This window comes from Mastigoproctus giganteus, chromosome 3, assembly GCF_048544385.1.
Source record: "Mastigoproctus giganteus isolate SK-2022 chromosome 3, ASM4854438v1, whole genome shotgun sequence".
NCBI lineage: Eukaryota > Metazoa > Arthropoda > Arachnida > Uropygi > Thelyphonidae > Mastigoproctus > Mastigoproctus giganteus.
Genome location: NC_143577.1, coordinates 162,034,032 through 162,059,162, shown reverse-complemented (window position 1 = coordinate 162,059,162; position 25,131 = coordinate 162,034,032). Strand labels below are relative to the sequence as shown.

General features: G+C 37.1%; 1 protein-coding gene across 1 annotated transcript in view; it reads left to right on the top strand.

Moving 5' to 3' along the window:
* The window catches only part of LOC150088372 (phospholipid-transporting ATPase ABCA3-like), an 81,309-nt gene that overhangs the window by 34,054 nt on the left and 22,124 nt on the right, over positions 1-25,131 (top strand). Inside the window, exons 3-4 of the mRNA XM_090370139.1 lie at positions 9,359-9,517; positions 18,923-19,160. Of these exons, the coding sequence (XP_090226265.1) occupies positions 9,359-9,517; positions 18,923-19,160 (397 nt within the window). The remainder of the gene's footprint in view (positions 1-9,358; positions 9,518-18,922; positions 19,161-25,131) is intronic.

The following is a 25,131-nucleotide window of genomic DNA, read 5'->3' as shown; positions in this document are numbered from 1 at the left end:
CATTATCAATAGATATTGAAGTTCTTGTTCTTCTTGATGCTCCACATTGCTGTTCACAACTTCAATTTTTGCGTTTGAGAAGCCAGACTTTACAAAATAGTTCACGATAGTTTGTTTTCTAATTGTTTCTAAATTCATTGAATCGCATCTAGGATGCTGAGTTTCTTTGCAAGGTCACTCGCACATGTTACATCATTCATGTTTGCAATGAGATGTCTTAAAACACGTTTTCTGTAGTGAAGTTTAAAATTTTTTATTATCCCTTGATCCAAGGGCTGACACTCTGCAGATGTGTTTGGTGGCAGAAAAACGATTTGAACGATACAATTCAATGTGCAGGTGAGATGCAGCATTATCCATGAAAAGAATAATTTTTCTGTTTTGACGAATCATGTTTTGGTTAAAGTGACTTATCCATTCGCTCATGATATCTCATGTCATCCACGCTTTTTTATTAGACTTCCAGTCAACATTCAAAAGATTCAACTTTATGCCCTTGAAACAACAAGGATTTTGTGGTTTTCCTATAATAAGAGGTTGTTCAAAGTCTCCCAGCATATTTGTACACAATAGTACAGTCAAGCGTTCCTTAGAAATTTTTCCACCCTGGCACTTTTCGTTTTTTAGACTCATTGTTTTTTCAGGAAGAGCTTTAAAAAACAACCCTGTTTCATCACAGTTGTAAATATCCTTAGCTTCAAAATCACGACATAAATCTTCCAATTTGATGGTGACCTCTGTTACAACCTCAGTATCGACAGATCCACCTTCACCACTTACGGTTTTCCAAGAAATTTTATGCTGAGTTTTGAACTTGTCTAGCCATCCCACAGAAGCTTTGAACTCATTTACTCCCATAGATTTCACAACCTCCAAAGCCGACCGGCTAGCCGGGTCGGTAAAGTGCCTGCCTGGCAACCCAAAGGTCGCGGGTTCGATTCCCGCCTCAGGCATGGATCAAAGTACTGCAAAAACCTTGGGAGGTGCATTATGGCCACAGAAGCCTATGCGCCAACAACTTCCAAAAAAAAAAAAAAGGCAACCTCCAAAGCCTTTTCTCTAATAATAGGCCCATTAATGGGAATTTTTTTAGCACATGCACGACAAAACCACTCATACGTAACATTGTCAATTTGAAGTCCAACAGTTTTCGGGAATGATTTTTGAACCTGATCATTTACGTGTTGCCAAAATTGTTTAAGCAGTTCATTTTTTTTCTTTATAATGTCGCTTACCTGCGTCTTCCTGATTTTGAATTTTGCAGTGAGATTGCGAATACTATTTTTTTGCTGATCATTCGCATTAATGAGTTCGACTTTATCTTTTAAAGTTAAATGTTTACGAGAAGACATTGTGCACTTCACACGACACTGAACAAAACTGAAAACGGAAACTCAAAAGACGAAAGGCCGCTAAAATCCCCCCCCCCCCTGCACACACCGAATTCATCAGAAGTTTTACACGTGCTTAAAATTCTTGAAAAAGGGTTTAGAACCACGACGTAAACCTTGATAAAATTCAGAGAATCGGAAATAGAAAATAAACACACGATTGAGGCAATACGTGGAAGAAATGTTTCTAGAAAAAGGGCCGTGAGCTCGCCTGCTGTCCATTATGGGGAGATCAAATTAAGTGCTAATCTAAACAAAACAGTGCAGATTGCCTGTCCGCGTCCGTTACAGAGAATGTCCGCTAGACAGAAGCTGAAAACGCGTTAAAACCAATAGAGGAGGGTTGGGGAATTTGAAAATGTCCGTTGTAGAGAGATGTCCGTTAAAAAGAGGTGTCCGTTAGGAGAAGTTTTACTGTATATTGTTTCAATAAACCTTTTTTATTTTAAAATTTTTATCAGTTGTCTGTTGAGACGATATTATTTTAGTACGTTTAACCCCGAAGCTCGAGGCCTTTTCTTTAATACTATTTTATTATCTTGCTTCATGGCAAATGAAATGTCAATCAAAACACTTTTGTACTTCAACAATTGTATACCAGCGAGACTTCAACAACAAGAAGTCAGAGAGGGCAATATTTGGAGATACTGCCATAAAACGCAATGCCACTGCTTCAGTACTCGGATGCAAGAAATGCCATTAATTTTAAATTCTTGTTTTTCAGCGACATGTGCATAAAGTTATCAAGATAATCTTTACTTGTTGCAGTTTGCTGTTATTGTGATAACTAACAGAAATTTCTGAACTTTAAGCAATGTGGCCGGTCATAAGTGCCTGCTTGAGCTGAAAATCAGTTTTAACATCATTTTAGAACAGCTGAGAGTAAAGAGAGATAGAAAACAGTAGTAGTGGCAAATGATGCAAGGTATCAGCAAAAAAAGAGAACACACACACACACTTCACCCAGTCCTGCAACCATCCTTCCTCAGCTTCAATTTATGTGTAAGCAAGAGGAAGAATGCCATAAACATTTAGTTTACTCAGTCTATTCAAGGCCTTGAACATCTCAGTCAGATCACCCTGCAGGTGCCTAGTCTTTAGATGCTGCAATTTTCAGAACTGAAGAAGTCTTTCTAGGTAAGAGCACTGTTCCTTTCATCAGTCTGGTTGCCCTTTTCCAGATGTCCAGTGCGGGTACAGTTGGATTTTGATTTTTTTTTTTTTTTCATGAAAACCCCAAACATGAGAGCTATTAGAACCTATAGTATTTAGTACCGTACTTAGTGGGTTGGAGGTTGAGAGGTTGGAGCTTGGAGATTTACAGAAGGTTGAGAGGATGAAAGAAGATATTTGTTGACATTAGACTTGAACTTCTGTAAACTGTAATATTCAGGAAATATGTATGAAGGAAGGTTGTTCCAGAAAACAGCAGTTGAATGAATAAACAAGGAAGATGAAAAAAATTGGACAGTAAACGGATGTTGGCTGGTAGCAGCACGTGTTTGGACTGTTTTGGAAGAGAGAGAGCAGTAATTATAGAAGCCAATTCAGAAAAACAGTGCCCATAGAAGTATCTGTAGAAAATGCATGCAGCAGAAACAGTACGTCTATGAGACAGCGAGTGGAGAGACTGTTAGAGAGGAGTTATTAATTAACCAAACTGCCCTCTTCTGAATGGAATCTAGAAGCCTGAGAGAGGTTTTGGAGGCACCGGCCCAGATGTGGGAATAATATTCCATGGCAGGGCGGATTTGCAATTTATACAGAGTGAGCAGCTGTTTGAAAGAAAAGTAACGCCGAGAGTGAAAGAGAAAACCAAGTTTTTTAGATGCAGAGGAAGCAATATTTGTAATGTGCTTGTGCCAAGAGAGATTAGAAGTCAGGGTAAACTCCAAAAGAGATATATCATTTTGCCTAGAAATCAGAGTGTCACCAAAGATAAGCATAGGAGCAGAAGAATCCTTTTTGTGAGATATGAGAGAAGACTGAGTTTTAGAAGGATTGAAATCAACTAAATTGTCTTTGCTCCACTGGAGAATTACCTGGATATCGGCATTTAAGGAATTGGTAGCGGATATTCGAGAAGTTGAAGCCGATTGAGAAGGGCAAGGTTTCTCAAAATGTAAAGTGGAATGCAATGTGCTATCATTGGCAAAACTGTGGATAGGATTTCCAGTCAACGGAAGAAGATCATCAATATACAAGAGGAAAATAGTGGGGGAAAGAACTGAACCTTGGGGGACACCAGCATTAATGGAGAAGTTAGAAGACAGAGAGCCATCTACCATCACCCTCAGTGAGCGATCAGAGAGAAAACTGGATAACCAATTACAAAAAATATTTGGCAAACCATAAAATGGAAGCTTGTTTACAAGAGCTTTATTATTATTATTATTATTATTATTATTATTAGCCATATGGTGCAAGGAAGCCTGAAGCTTTTGCTGCACCAGCCAAAAAAAAAAAAAAAAATTTCTAAGTTACCCTGAGAGAGAGAGAGAGAGAGAGAGAGAGAGAGAGAGAGAGAGAGAGAGCAAACAAGAGTAAGAAGGGAATCACCAAGGAAAGAGAAGAATGATGATATCCAGCTAAGGACCCTGGGTGTGCCAAGCCCATACTCACCAGATGTGAACCCCTGGGTATATGCCAAACATGATCGAAAGCCTTTGAGATGTCAAGGGCAACTGCTTGTGTTTCACCGAACTTTTCTATTGAAATTGTCCATAAATGGGTAACATAAGCCAGAATATCACCAGTGGATCAACACTGACAGAATCCATACTGGCGATCGTTGACAGACAGAAGGTTTCTAGGTATTTTAAGAGTTGGTGGTTAATTGATTTCTCCATTACTTTAGAAAGAGTAGAAGTAATTGCAATGGGACGATAATTGGATGGGAAGGATTTGTCACCCTTTTTAGAAACTGGCTGGTTGGTTTTGGTGTTTTTTTTTTATTTTTTTTAGGAGCATTAGCAACTAAGGCCATATTGCTCCGGGATATGCGGTGGTCATTCCCTGACCTTTACGCATCCTCTGTATTTGGTGGTGACGGGTTCGAACCCCAGTCTAATCAAGAAGCGTGTGCTACGCACTGCTGCTCCTTCCCACCTGGCTACGGAGGCGCCAAACTGGCTCGATATGAGCAAATTTCCAAGCAGAAGGAAAAACACCTTTGGAATAAGAAAGTGAAAAAAGGCGGCAAAAATAGGAGTAAGTTCGGGAGCACAGGCTTTGAGAACAAGTGGAGAAATACCATCGGGACCTGGAGCTTTCTTAGCATCAAGATTTGTCAAAATCCTTCTGACATCCTTTTGACGGAAGACCGCAGGAGGCATTGAATGGAGTGTGTTGGGCATGGTGGGAGGTGTTTTACCAAGATCATTAATATATGAGTTGGAAGAAAAATGGGATGCTAGCAGGTCAGCTTTATCCTTGGCTGAAGTGACAACAGAACCATCTGGTTTGGACAGAGGTGGGAGCAGAGATGGGCAAAAGTTGCGGCCAATAGCTTTGGCAAGGGACCAGAATGCTCGGCTACCATTAGGGCAAGAAGCAAGTTTTCTACCCTTAGCCTGTTCAAAATCTAGTTTGGACTGATTAATAACTGCTTTACAATTGTTGCGAGCTTTGGTGTAAGCGGAAAATGAAACTGAAGAATTAGAAACAAGCCAATTATGATATGCAACATTTTTCTCTTGAACAGCCTTAGCACATTTATTGGAAAACCAAGGTTTAGATAAATTACGAGATTTTAAAGTGGAGTGTGGAATAAAGGATTCCATTCCTAGAAGAATAATTTCACTTACATGATCTGAGCAAACGAGATCAGAAGTTTTTAAACAGTAATCCGACCAAGGAAAAGAAGAAAAGAAATCTCGCTGGTCATCCCACTTTGCATTCTTGTAATGATAAACAATACGAGGTTGGGAATAGCCATGAGATAAAGGCTCCATTGAAGAAGAGACAATCACCAAGTTGTGATCTGAGGTACCTAACAGACCATTCACTTTGACCATGTACTTAGAAGGTTTGTTTGTGAGAAAAAGATCAAGCGTGTTGACTGTATGGTTAGGCTTGTCCAGTATCCTTGTAGGTAAATGAACAATCTGTGCAAGGTCATTAGAAATTGCAAAAGCCTCAGCATCTCGACCAGCTGGGTCAGTGTGACTAGAAAATGGAAGCCAGCTGGAGTTGTGAACATTAAACTCACCAAGGAAAATTACCTCACTGTTAAGAAAGTTGGACTGGAGTAAGTCAAGTTGCAAAGAGGGGACGTCAAAGCACTCCAAATGATTTATGAAGTTGGGAAAATGGTAGAGACAACAGATGAATTTGACAGAATTAGGTAGAGAGATTTTAAGCCAGAGAAGATCGAAAAGAGGAGATTCCAAATTACCAAGTCTTTGACAGGGAATATGGGAACTGACATATGCAAACATACCCACCTTGAGGTGAAAGGAATCATACAGCTAATAATTTGGACAACTGAGATGAGCAGTAGTTGAATCAACCGATAACTGAGATTCTGTCAGAAAAAGTACATGGGGTTTGGCAGACTGCAAGTGGAAATGGACATCGTTGAGATTAGAATTGAGACCACATATATTTTTGAAATGAACTAGGAAGTGTGTGGGAGGTTTAGATCTTTTCGCAGATAAGCTTACTCTATTAGTTTGACAATTAAAGAGGATTAATGTATGCTTAATCTTTTCTATAAACAATGACTTATTGCTATAGATAAACAATAGGGTGATAGGGCTGATCCCAGATTTCAGGGTGCGAGAATTAGTTTTATCTGTCTGGTGCTCTTTTTCTGAATGTAGTGGGGAGCTCCTCTTTGTTTTAGTCTCTATTGACTTCTTGGCCAGATTGTGTTGCACCTATTGCATCCCCTAAGGGTTGGCCTTGAATTATGTACGAGATGGATTTCTCCACAATAAATTATTAAAATCAAAATGCCATGTATATTGATAAAGATTGTATACCTAATTATAATTATTCCTTCAAAGAATAGTTTTTTAATTCTTCACTATGAAAGTATTTTTTCTATGAAGAAAAGAAAGGGAAAAAAAAAAGAAAAGTGTTTTTCTAAAAAAAGAAAAAGAAAGGAAAAAAAAAGAAAAGTGTTTTTCTAAAAAAAGAAAAAGAAAGGAAAGGATATGTAAGAAAAGAAAGGAAAAAACTGACTCGAGTAAATTGTTCGAAGGTCTTTGAGATAACAAAAGAGGAGAAAAAAAGCAGTATGTACTGGAACTTAAGAACAAGTTATCGACGAGGTATCAACGAGCAGTATTACAACTTTCTGAAATTGATAAAGCCCAAGAAACCTATAAGTAAAAAGAAATCCAAAGAAGAAAAAATTAGTCAAGAAACACTTGTTATGATTAACCGAAGGCAACAAATGAAGAGCAAGATAAACACTGATAAGGAGAAAATTGAGTATACTGAGTTATGCAAAGCCATTAGAAAGAGATTCAGAGAGGACATAAGAAGATTTAACACAAGAAAAGTAGAACAAGCATTAAGGGAAAACAAAGGACTTAATTCAGCAGCCATGAGCAGTAATACAGAAAGACAAATGATACTGAAACTGGAGAATAGCAATTATGTACTTATAAATAGCAGAGAAGGCATAATTCAAATAGCAGAAGACTACTATAGAGAATTATACAAGGAGAGAGGGAATGATGTGTTTTTCCTTCTGCTTGGAAATTTGCTCATATCGAGCCAGTTTGGTGCCTCCGTAGCCAGGTGGGAAGGAGCAGCAGTGCGTAGCACACGCTTCTTGATTAGACTGGGGTTCGAACCCGTCACCACCAAATAGGGAAGATGGATCGCAATGGGGAAGATGGATCGCAAATTAGTAACACGTATGACATACCCAATTTTCTTTCTGATGAGATAGAACATGCGTTGAAGAAAATGAAGAATCAGAAAGCCCCGGGGGGAAGATAAGTTACTGTAGAGTTGTTAAAATTCTCTGTAGCTGAGTGGTCAGTGGCACACGCTCTTTGAGTAGACCAGGGTTCAAGCCCCTGACTACTAAATACGGTCGACCTGCCAACCTGCACTGGACCAGCGTGGCAGATTATGGTCCATTTCCCTCAGCATGGATTGTTGAGGAGGCTTCCATCCTGGGTTGATAATGGCTGCAATTTACTTTTGTTAAAATTGGGAGGAAGAGACATGATACAAAAACTGGCAAGACTCTTCAAAAAATGCATTAGAAAAGATGTGATGCCTAAGGAGTGGAATAATGCAATCATAGTTTTGCTGCATAAGAAAGGAGATAAATTGGAAATTATAGACCAATTAGCTTGTTATCCCACATCTACAAGTTGTCCACAAGGGTGTAATGACCCCACAAGGGTCATTACAAACAGATTAGAAAGAATACTTGATGAGAATCAACCAAAAGAGCAAGCTGGTTTTAGGACAGGATTCTCAACTATGGATCACCTTCACGTAATATCACAGCTAATGGAGAAAGCAAATGAATATAAAACACCATTATGCCTGGCATTTGTGGATTATGAAAGGCCATTTGACTCCACACAGCATAAGGCAATGTTTCGGGTACTGGAAAGACAAGGCATAGATACCCCATATATTATGATTTTGAAGAAAATATATGAGAATGCTACCTCCTTTATTAGACTAGACCAAGACAGTAGCAAATTTAAAATTGAGAAAGGAGTTCGACAAGGAGACACAATATCTCTGAAGTTGTTTACTGCTGCCCTTGAGGAAGCTTTCAGAAGATTAGACTGGTCGATTTAAGATTTGCAGATGACATTGTGGTCATAGGCCATGATGGAAGAGAAGCTGAAAACTACACACCGAAGAATGGAACAAATTATATTGGGAATCAGACTGTTAGATAAGAAGAGAAACACATGGATTAGGCATTGAACTCAAGTAAAGGAATTCTTATCAAAAGGGCGCCTCTGTAGCCAGGTGGGAAGGAGCAGCAGTGCGTAGCACACGCTTCTTGATTAGACCGGGGTTCGAGCCCGTCACCACCAAATACGGAGGATGCGGAAAGGTCAGGGAATGACCACCGCACCGGAGCAATATGGCCTTAGTTGCTAATGCTCCTAAAATCCAAACAACAACAACAACAACATCTTATCAAAAGTAAAGAACTAAAATGGTCTTGGGCAGGACACATAGCTTGAAGACATGATGACAGATGGACTAAGAAAAGAACAGAATTGTACCCAAGAGGAGCTAGAAGACAACGGCGGAGATGGAATGATGAAATTCTATGAAGCATACTCATTGGTATTCTTTGTGATACTGTACTAGACATTCATTTAAAATTGACATTACAGTATACGAGTATGTCAACATTTGCTGTGACTTTGTTTATTTATTGTTATTTGTTTACATTTTACAACTTGAACTGTTATTTACATTTTTAACCATATTTGGCATTATTATTTACATTTTTAAATAAAATATTATTTAATTATTATATATAATAAGAAAAATAATGTACTGTTTAATTTTGTTTACTGTGGTTAATTAAATTCAAATTAATAAATAAATTAAAATAATGAAATAATATCGTAAAAAATTGAAATGTTAAATGTCCTGTATTTTATTGCTCTTAAATGGTGGTTGATACAACATTTTCAAGCTTAGATTTAAATTCAGCACATTCAGGTTTACTAGAATTACTTATTTCTCTTTAAAGGAGAAAGTTTTTCATTTTGTTGTCCAGTTTATTAGTAATGTTAGCCATAGTGAATTAATAATTGATAATTTTTTGGGATCTTTTTATTTACCCCCCACAGTACTACTGTAATTGGAGTTTATTTTGTTCTCAACAACTGCTCGCTGCAGCATAATCTCTGAGGCCCTTGCAAAATGATTAAAAAAAAAAAAAGTCATACATTCAAATTATGTAGCCATATGTGTATATTTTTAAAAATATTTCTAAACTATCAAAATATGATTCCTAGGTGGAACTCCAGCGTTTTCCTTTCCCTCCATATGATATCAATGAGAGCAATCGATATGATATTTTGGATGCAGTTCCACAAATGATAGTATATGGATTTATTGTCCTGTGCCCAGTCATAGTCAAAGGAATAGTAGATGAAAAAGTTAATAGACTAAAAGTAAGTTAAAAAAAAACTTCAATGTTAAATAAGTGCCCAGGTTTATCATTAGCAACTTGTACATGATAAATTAAAAAGTGTAAGTTAGTTAGTTACAGAATAAACTACTAAATCTGTCAGTTTTAAGCCATGTTTAAGATTTTTTTGCTATAAAACAACAAAAGTAGAGAAGCTTTATGTTTTGTAATTTATGATTAATCTTGCTGTCTCTGAAATAGGCTTTTGTGACATCTACCCACTACTTGTATCCCTTTTGGTCCTCATGTAATCCCAACTGAATCCTTGAGCACTCATTTTTTATTTTTAGCCGTTGAATATGCTCCTTTATTTGTTCTGTGAAACTCTGAAGCACCCTGTATTTTTCTTACGGCCGATTTTTAGTACACAGCCTGGTAAAAGGTTTACCCTCACTTCACTAAGATATAATTTAATGAAACAGTGCTGTCGAGGAGAAGGCAGGATCCAGCCATTGTGGGTTAATCCCTGTAACTGATATGTATAAAACATTCTACTACAGCTTCAAAACAAGATGATAATATTGGGTATATAAAGATTTTAATAATACAGGTGACCCCCGCTTAACGCTGATAATTCGTTCCATAAAAACAGAGCGCTAAGTGAATCCACACTAAGCGAGCACCGCATTCCCATAAGGTAACATATGTATTTGTGAGTTGCGGTCGGTGCCATAGGATATTTCCTAATCAATAATAAACGGTAGTGAAAAGATGCACAAATGTCGGTCAAAATATTTAATATTCAAATATTTGTACATATAAAATATTCTGCATTACATACGTATATAATTATGTGGTAACTACTTAAATATCAAAATTAAACTTAAAATTCCAATTAAAATCATGAATTTAATTGATCTAAATTGATTTAATTTAATTGATGAATTTAATCATGAAAAATGTGTTGATTTTGGGTTGAACTTTGGCGCCCTCTTCCAAATAAACTAAAAGGGGTATTAATTTTAAATCCCCTGCAGCGTTTACCACCCAACAATAAAGTCAACCGATCTTTTGCCGCTTTGAAACCTGGCATGTTTTTTTCTTCTTTCAATATGAAACTTCTTTTAGGCATTCGTTTCCACAAAAGTCCTGCTTCATCTATGTTAAAAACTTGTTGAGAAGTATAACACATAATATCCCTCTTCAATAATTTTAACAAGTTCTTTTTTGAAAGTTTCGGCTCCTTCTGCACTTGCGGCTTCTCCCTGGATTTTAAATCTATTCAACCAGCCCTTACTAGTTTTAAATGGTTCTACATTTTTTTTTTTTTTTTTTTTTAGGTGCGTTTTCTTCAGATCATCATATTGGCTAATCGCTCTCTCTCTCTCTCTCTCTCTCTCTCTCTCTCTCTCTCTCTCTCCCCCTCTCCCTCTCTTTTTTTTTTTTTTTTTAATAATATTTAACTTAACTGAATTCTGCATTGGATATTATCTTCAACACAGTTAGTTAGTCTTTCCATTTCAATCCTAATAGCCGGCCTAGCCCTAGTTGCTTGCAGTGGAATAGCTATCTTTTCCACTGCTAAAATTAATTCTTTATTTTTTTTTATAATTGTTCTTACAGTTAAACTTGCAAGTCCTAAATTATGGCACACATCTGCTTGTCTTTGACCAGAATTGATTCGCTTCAAAACGTCTAATTTAATTTTCAAATTCAATCTTTTTCTTACATTTATAGTCTTCGTACTGCGCTCAGACGTTGTTGCTTTTTCATTCTTATCAGCCATTATTAACTCTTCGAAAATATAACTGCATTGGTTGCATTAATTATGATACAATGTTCAAGTAAACTGTCCATTTTGCACGATGTCTAATACGGTACTGAGTGATGACTAGACTTCGTATAAATGCATATAATGCAAATATTACAAGCAATGTACTTGATCATTTTTTAAAATGTTGATCTCGGAACTACGTAACAAGTCACTGTACTGCAATTAAATTAGTGTGTGAGAAAATTTCACCGAGTGTGGGAAAATTTCTCAAGTCGGCGTGGGAAACGTTTTAATTCTGTTTTGCTATTCATTTTCAAGCTATCGACTCCATCAAATGAAACGATTTCGTTAAATATGCCAAAAATGCAATCTGTAAAAGAGCGTTATAGTGATCTATGACAGCGTTATAGTCAGATATGAGTTATAATATAAGAACAGTGTTATACCGAATCAGTGTAAAGCGAACCGCGTTATAACGGGGGCCTGCTGTACTCCTGAAATAGATTCATGTAAATTTGGAGTTGAATGAACTGTGATTTTGTTAATGCAATGTTTTTTTTTTTTTTTTATATGGTAGCCTAGGTTTAGGCATCCAAGGGCTCTAATAACCAACTAGGCCCCATACACTTTCATGTTTTGCATAATAGTTAATCCACCCCCGCATATGTATGGTTTTCATTTAATTTGCTGTTGCTTCCTATGATGTGCATAATTAGAGTGCATATATAATATATATAATATACTAAACCAATTAAGAAATAGCCTTATAAGGGTAACCTTGAACATGGATGTCTGGCCGGGTCCAGTGCCATATCATCAGTTGGCAAAGTCAGCAGTCTACCAGTCCATACAAAAATATAGCTAGAGGCATTTTGCTATGTGTATATATGTATATTTTTCCATTGGGTTGAAAAAGATGTCTGTGGATGGGGATCACCTGGGGAAAATTATACCACTTTGACACTATGAAATTTATTATAGGTTTTCACCCTATAATAATAATAATAAATGTTGGTTTATTGGGTGTCAGGCCCAAAGGTACAAATACACTTGCAGGGAAAGTGTAGACCCTTTCCCTATAACATAAGGCCAAAGTGGGGGGGGGGAGTATATGGATATAATATAAATTCAGTACAGAGATTTATATACAATTAAATAACATATTTGTACAATACACAAACAGTTTTGTGCAGCAAAAATAATAACTACATACACATTAGCTTGTTCAGCAGCATTAGAAGTGGGTGAACTGAAGGCACTATATGCTAGACATCAGTTAGATAAATAACCTACTCATGGAGGCCATCTCACTAATGCTTCCATAATTTGAGGCATCATTTTTATTGCCCTTCTTAAATATAGGAGTTACATATGATAAAGACCAGTCATCAATACTTGAGAGAATATCAGAAGTAATTGTTGCAGTAATCTTTGTTCTGTAGAAACAGGGAGAGATCAATATCATATTTGTTTACTAATTTGAATGATGGGAAAAAAAAAAATGTTGAGAGATTTTGTTATAGTATGCAAAGGGACCAAATCACACTTGGATCTAGTGTTTTTATTAAAGATTCTAAAGTCGATTTTATCCCACAGGAACATTACTGTAAAAACTGAAGAGCAACCATATTAAGAGTTTCAGTAATCAATGATCTTGAGATGGGAGTATATTGGACCAGATTTGTATATATCTCAGATCTTGATCAGGTAAAAGGGAAGCCAGATTTTATCTCAAAGGAGAGAAGACTAATTTGATTTAGCTGTGGCTGACCAAATAATGGAACCATATAACATTATAGAAATCAGAGTATTTATGTATTCGACTATGACAGAAGCATCAGAGATGTGGATTAGATTTTGCTGAAGTTTCCAAGCACATTTTTAAGAGATTTAATTTTTGAATGATAGAAATGAGTTCTGAATGAGTTCTCGGGATCTACCTTGAGTTTGGACTCAAAGTAGATCCTGAGATCTTTGTGGCTTGAACTTTTTGAACTGCAGAATTACTAATTAGATGAGTGAACCGAAAGGGAGATCTTCCCATAATTGTTCTTCTCATAATTTCCTGTTTGGGACTAAAAGAGTCCAGAACAGGAAATTGACCATAATTAGTTGAGGGATATCAGATACTAGCTGAAATTGTTTTTACATGAATTGACACTTTGCCCATCCATGGAGCATCAGTTTTCAGTTGTTGTTGTTGTTGTTTGGTTTTTAGGAGCATTAGCAACTAAGGCCATATTGCTCCGGAATATGCGGTGGTCATTCCCTGACCTTTCCGCATCCTCCATATTTGGTGGTGACGGGCTCGAACCCCGGTCTAATCAAGAAGCGTGTGGTACGCACTGCTGCTCCTTCCCACCTGGCTACGGAGGCGCCAGAGTTTTCAGTTAAAGATGAAGTTTTGCAGAAGTGCTAACAAGTGACGTGAGGTGCAGTAGAATTGCTCAAGAAAAGAGATTTAGAGTTGGCGGCATTGAATGCTGAGGACACATATAAGTAGATTAAATTAAGCTGAGAGTTTAAGTTAATAGCTTGGGTAGCTAGAAAGGAGGTAAAGATAAGATTTGTAATGGTCGAGATTCCTTTTTCCTGTAGTAAATCTGGTCAGAATAAACTGATAAAATTTGGATGTTAGAATGAGAAGAAAAGATTTTCGAAATAGTTTGAGAAGGGAAAAAGAGATTTGTCTCCAATCATTGAGTTGAATAGGATTTTAAATTTTATTTGTGGAAAAAATTCTCTCCCAGCTATCAGGAAAAAAATCAAAGCACGGACAATTATTGAAGATTTTTGCAAGAGATTCATATATAATGGGCATTCAAATTTAAGAATAAAAATAGGTGTTATGTGTGGACATGATGTGTGTTTCAGTAGAAAGCAGTTAATTACATTTCTGACCATTACAGGTGGTTGATTGCTGGAACGAACTTCCATTTGTCATAGTAGAAGTTGATAGCTTAAATAGATTCAAGGCAGAACTAGACAAACATTTAGAGGAAGTGGATGGGTGAAATGAGAAGGGTTTTTTTTTTTTTTTTTTTTTTTGGGCTGATAATGTTTAAGCTTGCTAATGCTAATTACAGTGTTGACAGAAACAGTGGATAGCAGAAGAAACAGGTTTAACATTATTTCAAGCTACAGACAAAATCAAACCATTTAATTAGGTTGTCTGGACATGGAAGTTTGTGGAATTTGCCCAAAATAAAAAGAATGTTGTTAGATGCAGAATATTTCATGTATTTAATTATCTTTTCTTTTTTAACTTAACAAAAGTTGCTTTTTTTTTTTTTTTTTGCATAATATGAAAGCCATGGGGAGTTTTAAGCATTTCTTTCAATCTGAAAAGCTTTTTAGGTGCATTAGCATATGTGCATAGGTGCTGTTATCTTCACCATGTCTGTTTGTCTGGCTGTCCATCCATATGTAACAGAAAAGACTTCCAGCAGATGGATATTCATGAAATTTTATATTTGGTTCATATAGAAAGATTTGTTGAGCCATAGACATTCCAAGTTTTCATTAAAAATGAATAAATAGAAATCTACCAATTATTATTTCTTTTTTCCATATGGTTTTTAAGGAAAAAAGAAGAATTGGTTGATTAAATATAGTTTAGTGCAGTATTGTTAGCTTACACAGTGTGGGCATGCTTTGCATGTATTGTTACGTGAGATTCATGAACATGGTGTCACTTGTGAAAAGATATATATATATATATATAGAGAGAGAGAGAGAGAGAGAGAAAAGAGATTTAAAAGTATATGGGAAAGAGCAATAAATATATAGTCATAATTAAACCTATTTGCTGAGTTTTGAGAATATAAAACTATAGAGGTTTGTTGACTGTTTCATAAAGTCATGATTTAGTAATTAATTGATAAAAAGATAACCATATTTACTTTTCACTTCAGTTAATCACAGAAAAAAAAAAAATCCAATTAATTTGAAAAAAAAAAAAAATCCAATTAATTTGAAAAAAAAAAAGAATGCCCCTGAAATGTAATGTGCTGCATACATTTCCTAACTTGTAATGGAAGTATATTTTCGGATATTATTTAATAAGACATTACTTAATAAGAAAAAGTTTAAACATACGTTTAGTTGGAAAACTGTAAGATCAATCATAGCCCTGGAAAACTGTAAGATCAATCATAGCCCTCCCTTCCTCCTCCCAAAAAAATGTGGATTGCTACAAAATTTTAAATATATATTCTTTAGGCCCCTAGGATGGTTCTAGGTTCAATTTTGATTTCATAGCATTCCCCCTTTGGTTTCCCATACAGAAATATTACTATAAATTTGGAACAGGAGCTTTGATCCATTTCAGAATTTCAACACTTACTTAGAATATGTAAAAAATTATGAATTTTTTACATATTCTAATCTTATTTATGAATCTTTGTAATAAATTTTCGTATAGATGGGTTGAGTTATTTTGTAATAAATTGTGAATTTTTATTCTTTGTTAATGCTCCTGAAATGTAATGATTTGTGTACATTAACTAAAAAGTAAGTAAAGTGCAGCCATTATCAACCCACTGCAGGATGGAAGCCTCCTCAACAATTCATGCTGAGGGAAAAATGGACCATAATCTGCCACGCTGGTCCAGTGCGGGTTGGCAGATCGACCGTATTCAGCAGTCAGGGGCTTGAACCCCGGTCTACTCAAAGAGCGTGTGCTACTGCACTCCCGCTCCTGCCCACTCGGCTACGGAGGCCTCGGCTACATTAACTAACTTGTTTTTTTTCCCTAAAGGCATAAAAATCTGTAAAAAATAATTCATATTGTTCACTTTTTTGATGCCCACCTTTGTTTTCAAAACAATATGAACAACTGTGAAAAATTCATTTTTTTTATATCAAAAATATTTATTTTCAATTCATTTTTTTAAAGCAAAATCCCCTTTGATGTGCTTTAGTCATATTTTTAATGCCCACATTTTGGTGTTATCTTCACCGTTGGTGAGCAACATTTAAATGAAACAGCAATCTAAAAACACAATGATTTATTGTGATTGTAATGATTCAATGATTCATTGCCAGCTAGATGCATAAACAGCATCTAAAGCAAATGATGCCAAGCATTGAGGAACACTGTGATCAAACATGAAGCCAGCATTCTCAATAATTGGACATGAGAGATGCTGCTAATTTTATAATCTCATTTTGTAACACTTGATAATTATATGCAATAATAGGCTTAAAAAAGCTTAAAAAACAGTTTCTTTTATTTTTTTTATGGTTAAACTTCCTCATTAGCAGAGAAATTAACAATAGAGATCAAAGGTCAAACCAGTAATGAAGGGAAACTAAAATTCCCATTGGTGGTTGGCATCACTTTAATAGATTTTTTAAATTTAAGTTATTTCGGCAGACATTTGCCCAGTAGAGGGTTACAATGATGTTAACACTTGAACAACTGCTGAACTTAGTATAATACTGCTTTCTGTCAAGTAGCATTATACTAAATATTATCCTACTTGTTATCAGTCTTGTCTAGATGGTCCTGCATTAACTCCAGGGGCTCACACCTGCTGAGTATGAGCTTGGCAAACCCAGGGTCCTGAGCCAGATATCATCATTCTTCTCTTCCTTGGTGATTCCTTTCTACTTCTCTCTCTCTCTCTGGGGATTTTTTTTTTTTGGATGGTGCAGCATAAGCCTCAGGCTTTCTTGTACCATATGGCTAATAATAATAATAATAACAGCAGAAAGAATGCAAGGAGCAATTAACTATAGATGCCGCAGTTATGGAGCAAGCCTACAAGAAACACTGCAACCTGTACACGGCCTACATCGATTACTGCAAGGCCTTCGACTCCGTACCTCATAGCTGGCTAATAGAGACCCTTAGGATCTACAAGGTCAATCCGATAGTGAAAAACTTCATAGGAGTAACAATGGTGAAATGGAGTACCACCATTAAGGTTGAGAAGATTACAACCAGACCAATCCCCATAAAAAGTGGAATCTTTCAGGGAGATGCTCTGAGCCCACTATGGTTCTGTCTAGCATTCAACCTGCTATCCACCATGCTTAACGGCAGCAAGTATGGATATAACCTCAAAGAAGGAAGAAAGAACTTGTACACCCTCACCCACCTGATGTACATGGATGATATCAAGCTCTGTGTGGCAACTGAGAAGTAATTCCAGCAACTACTCCGAATCACCAAAGAATTCAGCAAGGACATCAGGATGGAATTTGGTATAGACAAATGTAAGACCCACACACTGCACCAGGGAAAATTAGTCGGCTGAAACTACAGGCTGCTGACTGGTAAAGAGATCGAAGCTGTGACAGAAGGAGAGACCTACAAATACCTAGAGGTGATGCAGGCTCAGCAGTTAGAGCACAAGGAAACCAAGAAGTGCCTGACCGAAAATTATCATCAGAGACTCAGAAGGCTGCTGAAAGCAAAATTGAATGGAGGGAACACAATTAAAGCCATAAACACCTATGCAGCTCCAGTACTAACATACTCTTTTGGGGTCATAGATTGGACTAACACTAAGCTAGAGGATATCATGCGAGAGACAAGGACAATGATGACCAAGAGCCGCTAACACCACCCGAAGTCAGCAGAGGAGAGACTAACAATAGCTTGGAAAGAGGAAGGAAGGGTCCTGATAGACCTGATAGAGCAACAGAAAACAGCAATAGTTAACCTGAAGGATTACTTCGAGAACAACACAGCACCACTCCACCAGGCCATAAAGAAGATAGATAAGTGGTATATCCCACTCAACCTAAGCGAGGAGTCCCCTCCCACCCAGACGGCACAAGAAACAAAGCTAGAAAGATGGGCAAAGAAGACACTCCATGGCAGACACTATAATGACCTCCATCATGATCACATCGATAACATTGCTTCCAATGCATGTCTCACAAGTGGGATGCTCTTCTTCGAGACTGAATGATTCATGCTGGCCATTCAAGACCAGGTAATTAACACCAGAAACTATAGAAAATACATCTCAGAGGAGCCAGAAATGTCAGATGACACATGTCAACGATGCCACCTGGACTCAGAAATGATCCAACACATCACAGGGGGATGCAAGGTGATCACCCAGACAGAGTATACTCATAGACACGACCAGATGGCCAGGATAATACATCAGAAGCTAGCGAGGAAATACCAGTTGACCAAAGATTTTTATTTATCTGTTATTATTTTTATTTTTAATTAATTATTTTTAGCCAAATAAATCATGGTTTAATTTTTTCCAATTGTAAGGTAATTATTTTTATATATTATTATTTTTTATTTTCTTTTATTTATTTATTTTTTATTTTTGGAAAGTGCAGTGAAAGCTTTGAGTTTCCTTGCACCTATAACTAATACTAAAATGCCATATGGATTCAGTAGCCTACATTTGAAATTTAATAAACTCAAACCAGTTATTTGTGAGATATTTTGATATAATGTGAATAATTTTTTTATAGTCCTGTGTATACTGGTAGGAACAGTTATTTAGCTAGAGGAACATTTTTAATGTTGGTAGATTAAATCATCGGAATCTGTGAAATCACAGTTGAATATGCTGTTTATGCAGTTCCTAGACTAATTTTTATATATTTAATTGAAAAAATCTATCTACTATTAATAACAATAGAGACTGTAATTTTTGTGGTTTTTTTTTTTTTTTTTTGTCTTTTTTACCTTAGGAAATGATGAAGATAATGGGAATGAGCAACTGCATATTTTGGGGAAGCACCTTTCTGAACAATTTCTTTATAATGACAATAATTTGCATTATTATCACAATTCTTTATAAAATACAATTTACATCTGGAGTAGCTGTACTTCAGTTTACTGATGGAGGGTTATTTTTCTTTACACTTTTTCTGTACAGTGCAGCATCAGTCCTTTTTTGCATGGCAATAGCTGCTTTTTTCAATAAAAGTAAGTAAAAGTTTCCATATTTTTTTTTATTATTATTATTATTGGTTGCCCTATACACTATTAATAATTGTATTTGAAAAAAGACTTGGTTTTTTTTTTATAAAACAGATGTTGGTATTTTGGCCTTTTTAGCATTAGCATCAGTAGAGGCATATGATATAAGAAAACAAGCTTATACAGCATCAGCCAAAAAAAAAAAAAAACTCCCCTTTTCATCCATTCGCTCCAAAAGTTGGTGCAGTTCTTCCTTGAATTTATTTAAGCCATCAACTACCACAAAAACAGATGGAGGTTTGTTCCAGCAATCAACCACCCGCTGACTAGAAGCAAATTTCCACACATCTAATCTACAACAGTCTTTGCTTAGTTTGAATTTATGCCCCTCAGGTGTGTAATCTGAGCAAGAGGAAGAATTCTATCAGTGAGCTTACTCAAACCATTCAAGGCTTTATACACCTCACAGGTGCCTTTCTTGGCAAGAGCAACCCTTTTTTCTCCTCGCCAGTCTCGTTGCTCTTCTCTGAACTCATTCTAGCAGTTCTGTATCCTTCCTAAACTGGGGCCTCCAGACCTGTATGCAATACTCGTGGCCTGGCCATTACCTTATACAAGGGGATAATAACCTCCTTATCCCTGCTAGCAAAATTCCTGTATATCATTGACAATACCCCATGAGTTACTCTGGCAGCCTGTCTGCACCGCTCAGAAAACTTCATATCTGACTGCACAATTATCCCCAGGTCTTTTTTATTCTCCACTACCCTGGGTGTAGTACTACTAGTTGATACAGTCTGGGTTTTGCTACCCATATGCAATGCTTTGACAAATACAATACTTTGTATTTGTCAATTTAAACTTCAGTTGCCATCTCTCAGACCATCTGCCCAACTTTTCTAGATCTTGTTGCAGTAGCGTGCTATCATTTCTGTTATTAACAACGCTGCCAACCTTTGTATCATCTGCAAACTTGAACAGTAAGCCTGATATACCTTCATCAGTATTATTGATAAATATGGAAAACAACAATGGGCACAACCCTGGGGTACTCCACTAACATTAGTCCACAAAGAGCAGTGTCTGTTGATTACCACTTATCCATAGCAGCAACTTGCACTTAATGCCATATTGCTCCAATTTGTAGAGCAGTTTTCCATGTCCAACGGTATCAAAAGCTTTCCTGAAATCCAAGTATATGATATAAAAATTATTTTTTTTGTATCTAATTCCTTTTTGACTACATCATAGTATCCAATCAAATCGGCGAGACAAAAATTCCCCTTAAAAAACCCATGCTTTGTCTGAACTATAACTGAAGTCTTGTCTAGATGATCCTGCATGATGATGAACCCATGCTTTGTCTGAACTCTAACTGAAGTCTTGTCTAGATGATCCTGCAATGCTTCTTTAAAAAGTGACTCCATTATTTTTCCCATAACAGAAATTAAATGAACAGGTCAGGTCTGTAATTATTTGTGTCACCCTTTGATCCTCCTTTGTAAACTTTTGCACATCTACAGTCTGTGGGGATCTCCTCTGAACCCAAGGATGCTCTCATAATTATGGCTAAGAGTTTGCTTACTTACTTTGCTGCCTCTTTTAATATAACTGGATAGATCCCATCAACCCCAGGTGCCTTTCTTACGTTTAATTTCAACAATTTCTCCTCCATTCTTCTCTCAGTTATGACAAAATCATTTAGTTCCCTGTTAGAGTTTGATAAACCTTGAACCTCCCTTTCTCCACAGAATCCCTCTTGTGAATGTAGATGCAAAATACTCATTCAGTTTGTCAGCTACCCAAGCAGAATTCTTAACAGTTGAACCATCGATATTAACTGGACCAATCTGATTCATCTCCATCCTTCTATAGTTTACATAAATAAAGAAGTCTTTGCTGTTTTTCTTTGCATCCTTTGCCAAATAGTTCTCATTTCTGCATTTGTTTGCCTAACCTCCTTTGTAACTTGATTACAAATTAGCTTCTATCTACCATAGACTTCTGTGTCACCTGATAATTTATATGCATTCCATGCATTTTTCTTCTCTGCCACGGTCTCATCAGTTCATCTGACATAATTTTGGGCCTGAACCTTGAACTATGAAAAGCCTAGTAGCATTCAAGATTAATTCCATGAATGCTTCCCATTTAGAATTTGCTGTTGGTAACATCATCAGTTAGCCCACTGTATAGAATTTAAAAATGTCTAAAGCCACTGTAATCACCTTTATGAAAGCGAAAACTCTTCCCTTTACCCCTGATTTCAGTTGCATCTTTAAGTAAATCCTACATCAGTACACTGATCACTGCCACCTAGTGGTTCCTTTATCTGCAGATTCGTACTGTTGATGTATCAGGTTAGTGTATCAGCACTGTTGATACACTAACCAACAATTTTAAATTTTTTTTCAATAACATGATCAAAATCAACTGATTTTGACCAAATCGCATGTGCTGAAAACAAAAATGAAAGTATTAGTAATGGCCGCATGGTGCAAGAAAGCCTATAGCTTATGCTGCACCAGCCAAAAAAAAAAAAACCGAACAAAGCAATGATAAAAAAATAATAATAAATAAATAATAATAATTAATAAAAAAAAGGAAATTAAACCTATCATCCTATGCACTTCCCTGACCCAAAGGTAATATCCAGATTATCTTTGAATTTCCCTAAACTGTCAGCCTTTACCACCCATGTAGGCAACTTATTCCATTAATTTATAACTCGCTGGCTAAAATAAAACTTCCTGCAGTCCAATCTAAACATTTCCACCCTTAACTTGAATTTATGTCCCCTAGTTCTAGCATCATTTATAATCTTGAAAATTTCGTCCTCATTCATTTTACTGATGCCTCTCAGAGCCTAAAACACCTCAATCAAATCTCCTCTAAGGTGTCTAGTTTCCAAACTCTGCAACCCACATATTCGAAGTCTTTCTTCATAAGGACGCCCTTTTGCCGATCTCACCAGGCGAGTGACTTTGCACCCTTTCAAGAAGCTCGATATCTTTCTTTAGGTGTGGTCTCCATACTTGAACACAGTATTCCAAGTGTGGTCTAACAAAAGCCTTATATAATGGGATTATCACGTCCTTATCTCTACTTGCAAAAGTTCGATAGATCATCGATAGGACATCATGGGCCTTCCTTGCAACCTGTTTACAATGCTCAGAGAATTTCATGTCTGACCGTATCGTAACACCCAAGTCCCTTTCCTCCAGTACTGGGTTTAGTTGAACTCCACCAAGTGAAAAAATTATTTTGGGATTACTGTTTCCCAGGTGTAATACCTTACACTTTGTTGGATTAAAGCATAGCTGCCATTTTTCTGACCATTCCTGAAGTCTATCTAGGTCTCTCTGAAGAAGCTCAGCTTGACAGCGATCATTAACCACTCTACCAATTTTAACATCATCTGCAAATTTCACGCCCTCTATCCCTTCATCAATGTCGTTTATGAAAATTAAAAACAACAGTGCTCCTAATACTGATCCTTGGCGAATCCCAATTCTTATATCAACCCAATCTGAGGAATAGCCATTTATCACAACCCTCTGCCTCCTGCCCTGAAGCCATCCTTCTATCCATCTAAGGATTTTCCCAGTGATTCCAGCCTGTTCCAGCTTATAAAGCAACCGCTCATGTTGGACTGAGTCAAAAGCTTTGCTGCAATCTAATTAAACAATGTCGAAATTATTCCCTAAATCCAGCTCGTGAGTGACCCTTTCGAAATTGCGTACCAGATTTGTTAAACATGATTTTCCCTTTAACAAACCATGCTGAATATCCTTGAGAATTTCAATTCGATCGAAATGATCCTGAATTCCACCCTTGATCATTGCCTCCATGATTTTTCTTACCACTGAAGTCAGACTGACAGGTCGATAATTTCCCACTTCACTTTTAGAGCCACCCTTATGTATGGGAGACACATTGGCACTTTTCCAATCCAAGGGAATCTCCGCAGAGTCTAGTGATGTTCGCATAATTAGCCTCAATGGTTCAGTGCATTCACTTGCTGCCTCCCTTAAGATTATAGTAGTAGTAGTAGTAGTGGCATGTGATGCAAGAAAGCATGTGTATGAACTTATACAGCATCAGCCAAAAAAAAAAAAAATCACACCATTCCCTCCAAATGACTGTCCAGTTCCTCCTTAAATTAATTCAAGCTACCAACTTCCACAACGACAGATGGAAGTTTGTTCCAGCAATTAACCACCCGCTGGCTAAAAGCAAATTTCCGCACAAATATTCTACATCTGTCTTTTCTTAATTTGAATTAATGCCCCCTTAGGTTCGTAATCTGAACAAGTGGAAGGATCCCATCAGAATTCAGCGTGCTCAACGCATTCAAGGCCTTATACACCTCAATCAGATCACTGTGCAGGTGCCTAGTCTCCAGCCACTGCAATTTGCAGAACTTAAGCCTCTCTTGGTAAGAGGATCCCTTCATTCCCCTCACCAATCTTGTTGCCCTTCTCTGTACACCCTCAAGTAAATCTACATCGTTCCTAAAATGAGGCCTCCAGACCTGTACGCAGTACTCAAGGCGTGGCCTGACCATTGCCTTATACAGAGGGACAATTACCTCCTTCTCCCTGCTAGCAAAATTCCTATATATCATTGACAAAACCCCATGATCTGCCCTGGCAGCCTGTCTGCATTGCTCAGAAAATTTCATATCTGCCTGCACAATTACTCCCAGGTGTTTTTCATTTTCTATCACTTTAAGTGTAGTATCACACAGTTGGTACATTTCTCTGGGGTTACTTCTACCCATATGCAGTACTTTGCATTTGTCAAGGTTAAACTTCAGTTGCCACTTCTTAGCCCATCTGCCCAAATTATCTAGATCCTGTTGCAGTAGCACACTGCCATTACTGTCATTAGCATTAGCATTAGCATTAGTAGAGGCATATGATGCAAGAAAGCAAGCTTATGCAGCATCAGCCAAAAAAAAAAAAAAAACTACCCGCTGGCTAAAGGCAAATTTCCGCACATCTATCCTACATCTGTCTTTCCTCAATTTGAATTTATGCCCTCTCAGGTGATTATTGTGAGCAAGAGGCAGTATCCCATCAGCATTGAGCATGCTCAAACCATTCAAGGCTTTGTACACCTCTATCAGATCACCTCGCCTGTGCCTAGTCTCCAGACACTGTAATTTGCAAAACTTAAGCCTTTCTTTGTAAGAGCAAATCTTCGTTCCGTTCACTAACCTTGTTGCCTTTCTCTGTTCTCGTTCCAGCAGCTCTACATCCTTCTTGAAATGAGGCCTCCAGACCTGTATACAGTACTCAAGGTGTGGCCTGACCATTGCCTTATACAAGGGAATAATTACCTCCGTATCCCTGCTAGAAAAATTCCTGTATATCATTGATAAGACACCATGAGCTACTCTTGCAGTCCGTCTGCACTGTAAGAGAACTTCATATCTGCCTGCACAATTACCCCCAGGTCCTTTTCATTCTCTACCACTGTCAGTGTAGTACCACAGAGTTGATATGTTGCTCTGGGGTTACTGTTTTCCATATGTAGTACTTTACGTTTGTCAATGTTAAGCTTCATTTGCCACCTCTCAGCCCATCTGCTAAACCTTTCCAGATCGTGTTGCAGTAGCATAGTGTCAGTAGCATCCTTAACAACCCTGCCAACCTTTGTATTGTCTGGAAACTTGGACATTAAGCTTGATATACCATCATCAATATTATTTATAAATACAGAAAACAACAATGGACCCAACACTGAATCCTGAGGGACTCCACTAATAACATTAGTCCGCGATGAGCAGTGTCCATTAATTACCACTCTTTGTCTTCTGCCACTCAACCATCCCTTTATCCATAGCAACAATTTGCCACCAATGCACACTGCTCCAATTTGTGCAGCAGTCTTCCGTGTGCAACAGTATCAAAAGCCTTTCTAAGATCCAAATATATAAGATCAAAGTTATTCCTTGCATCCAATTCTTTTG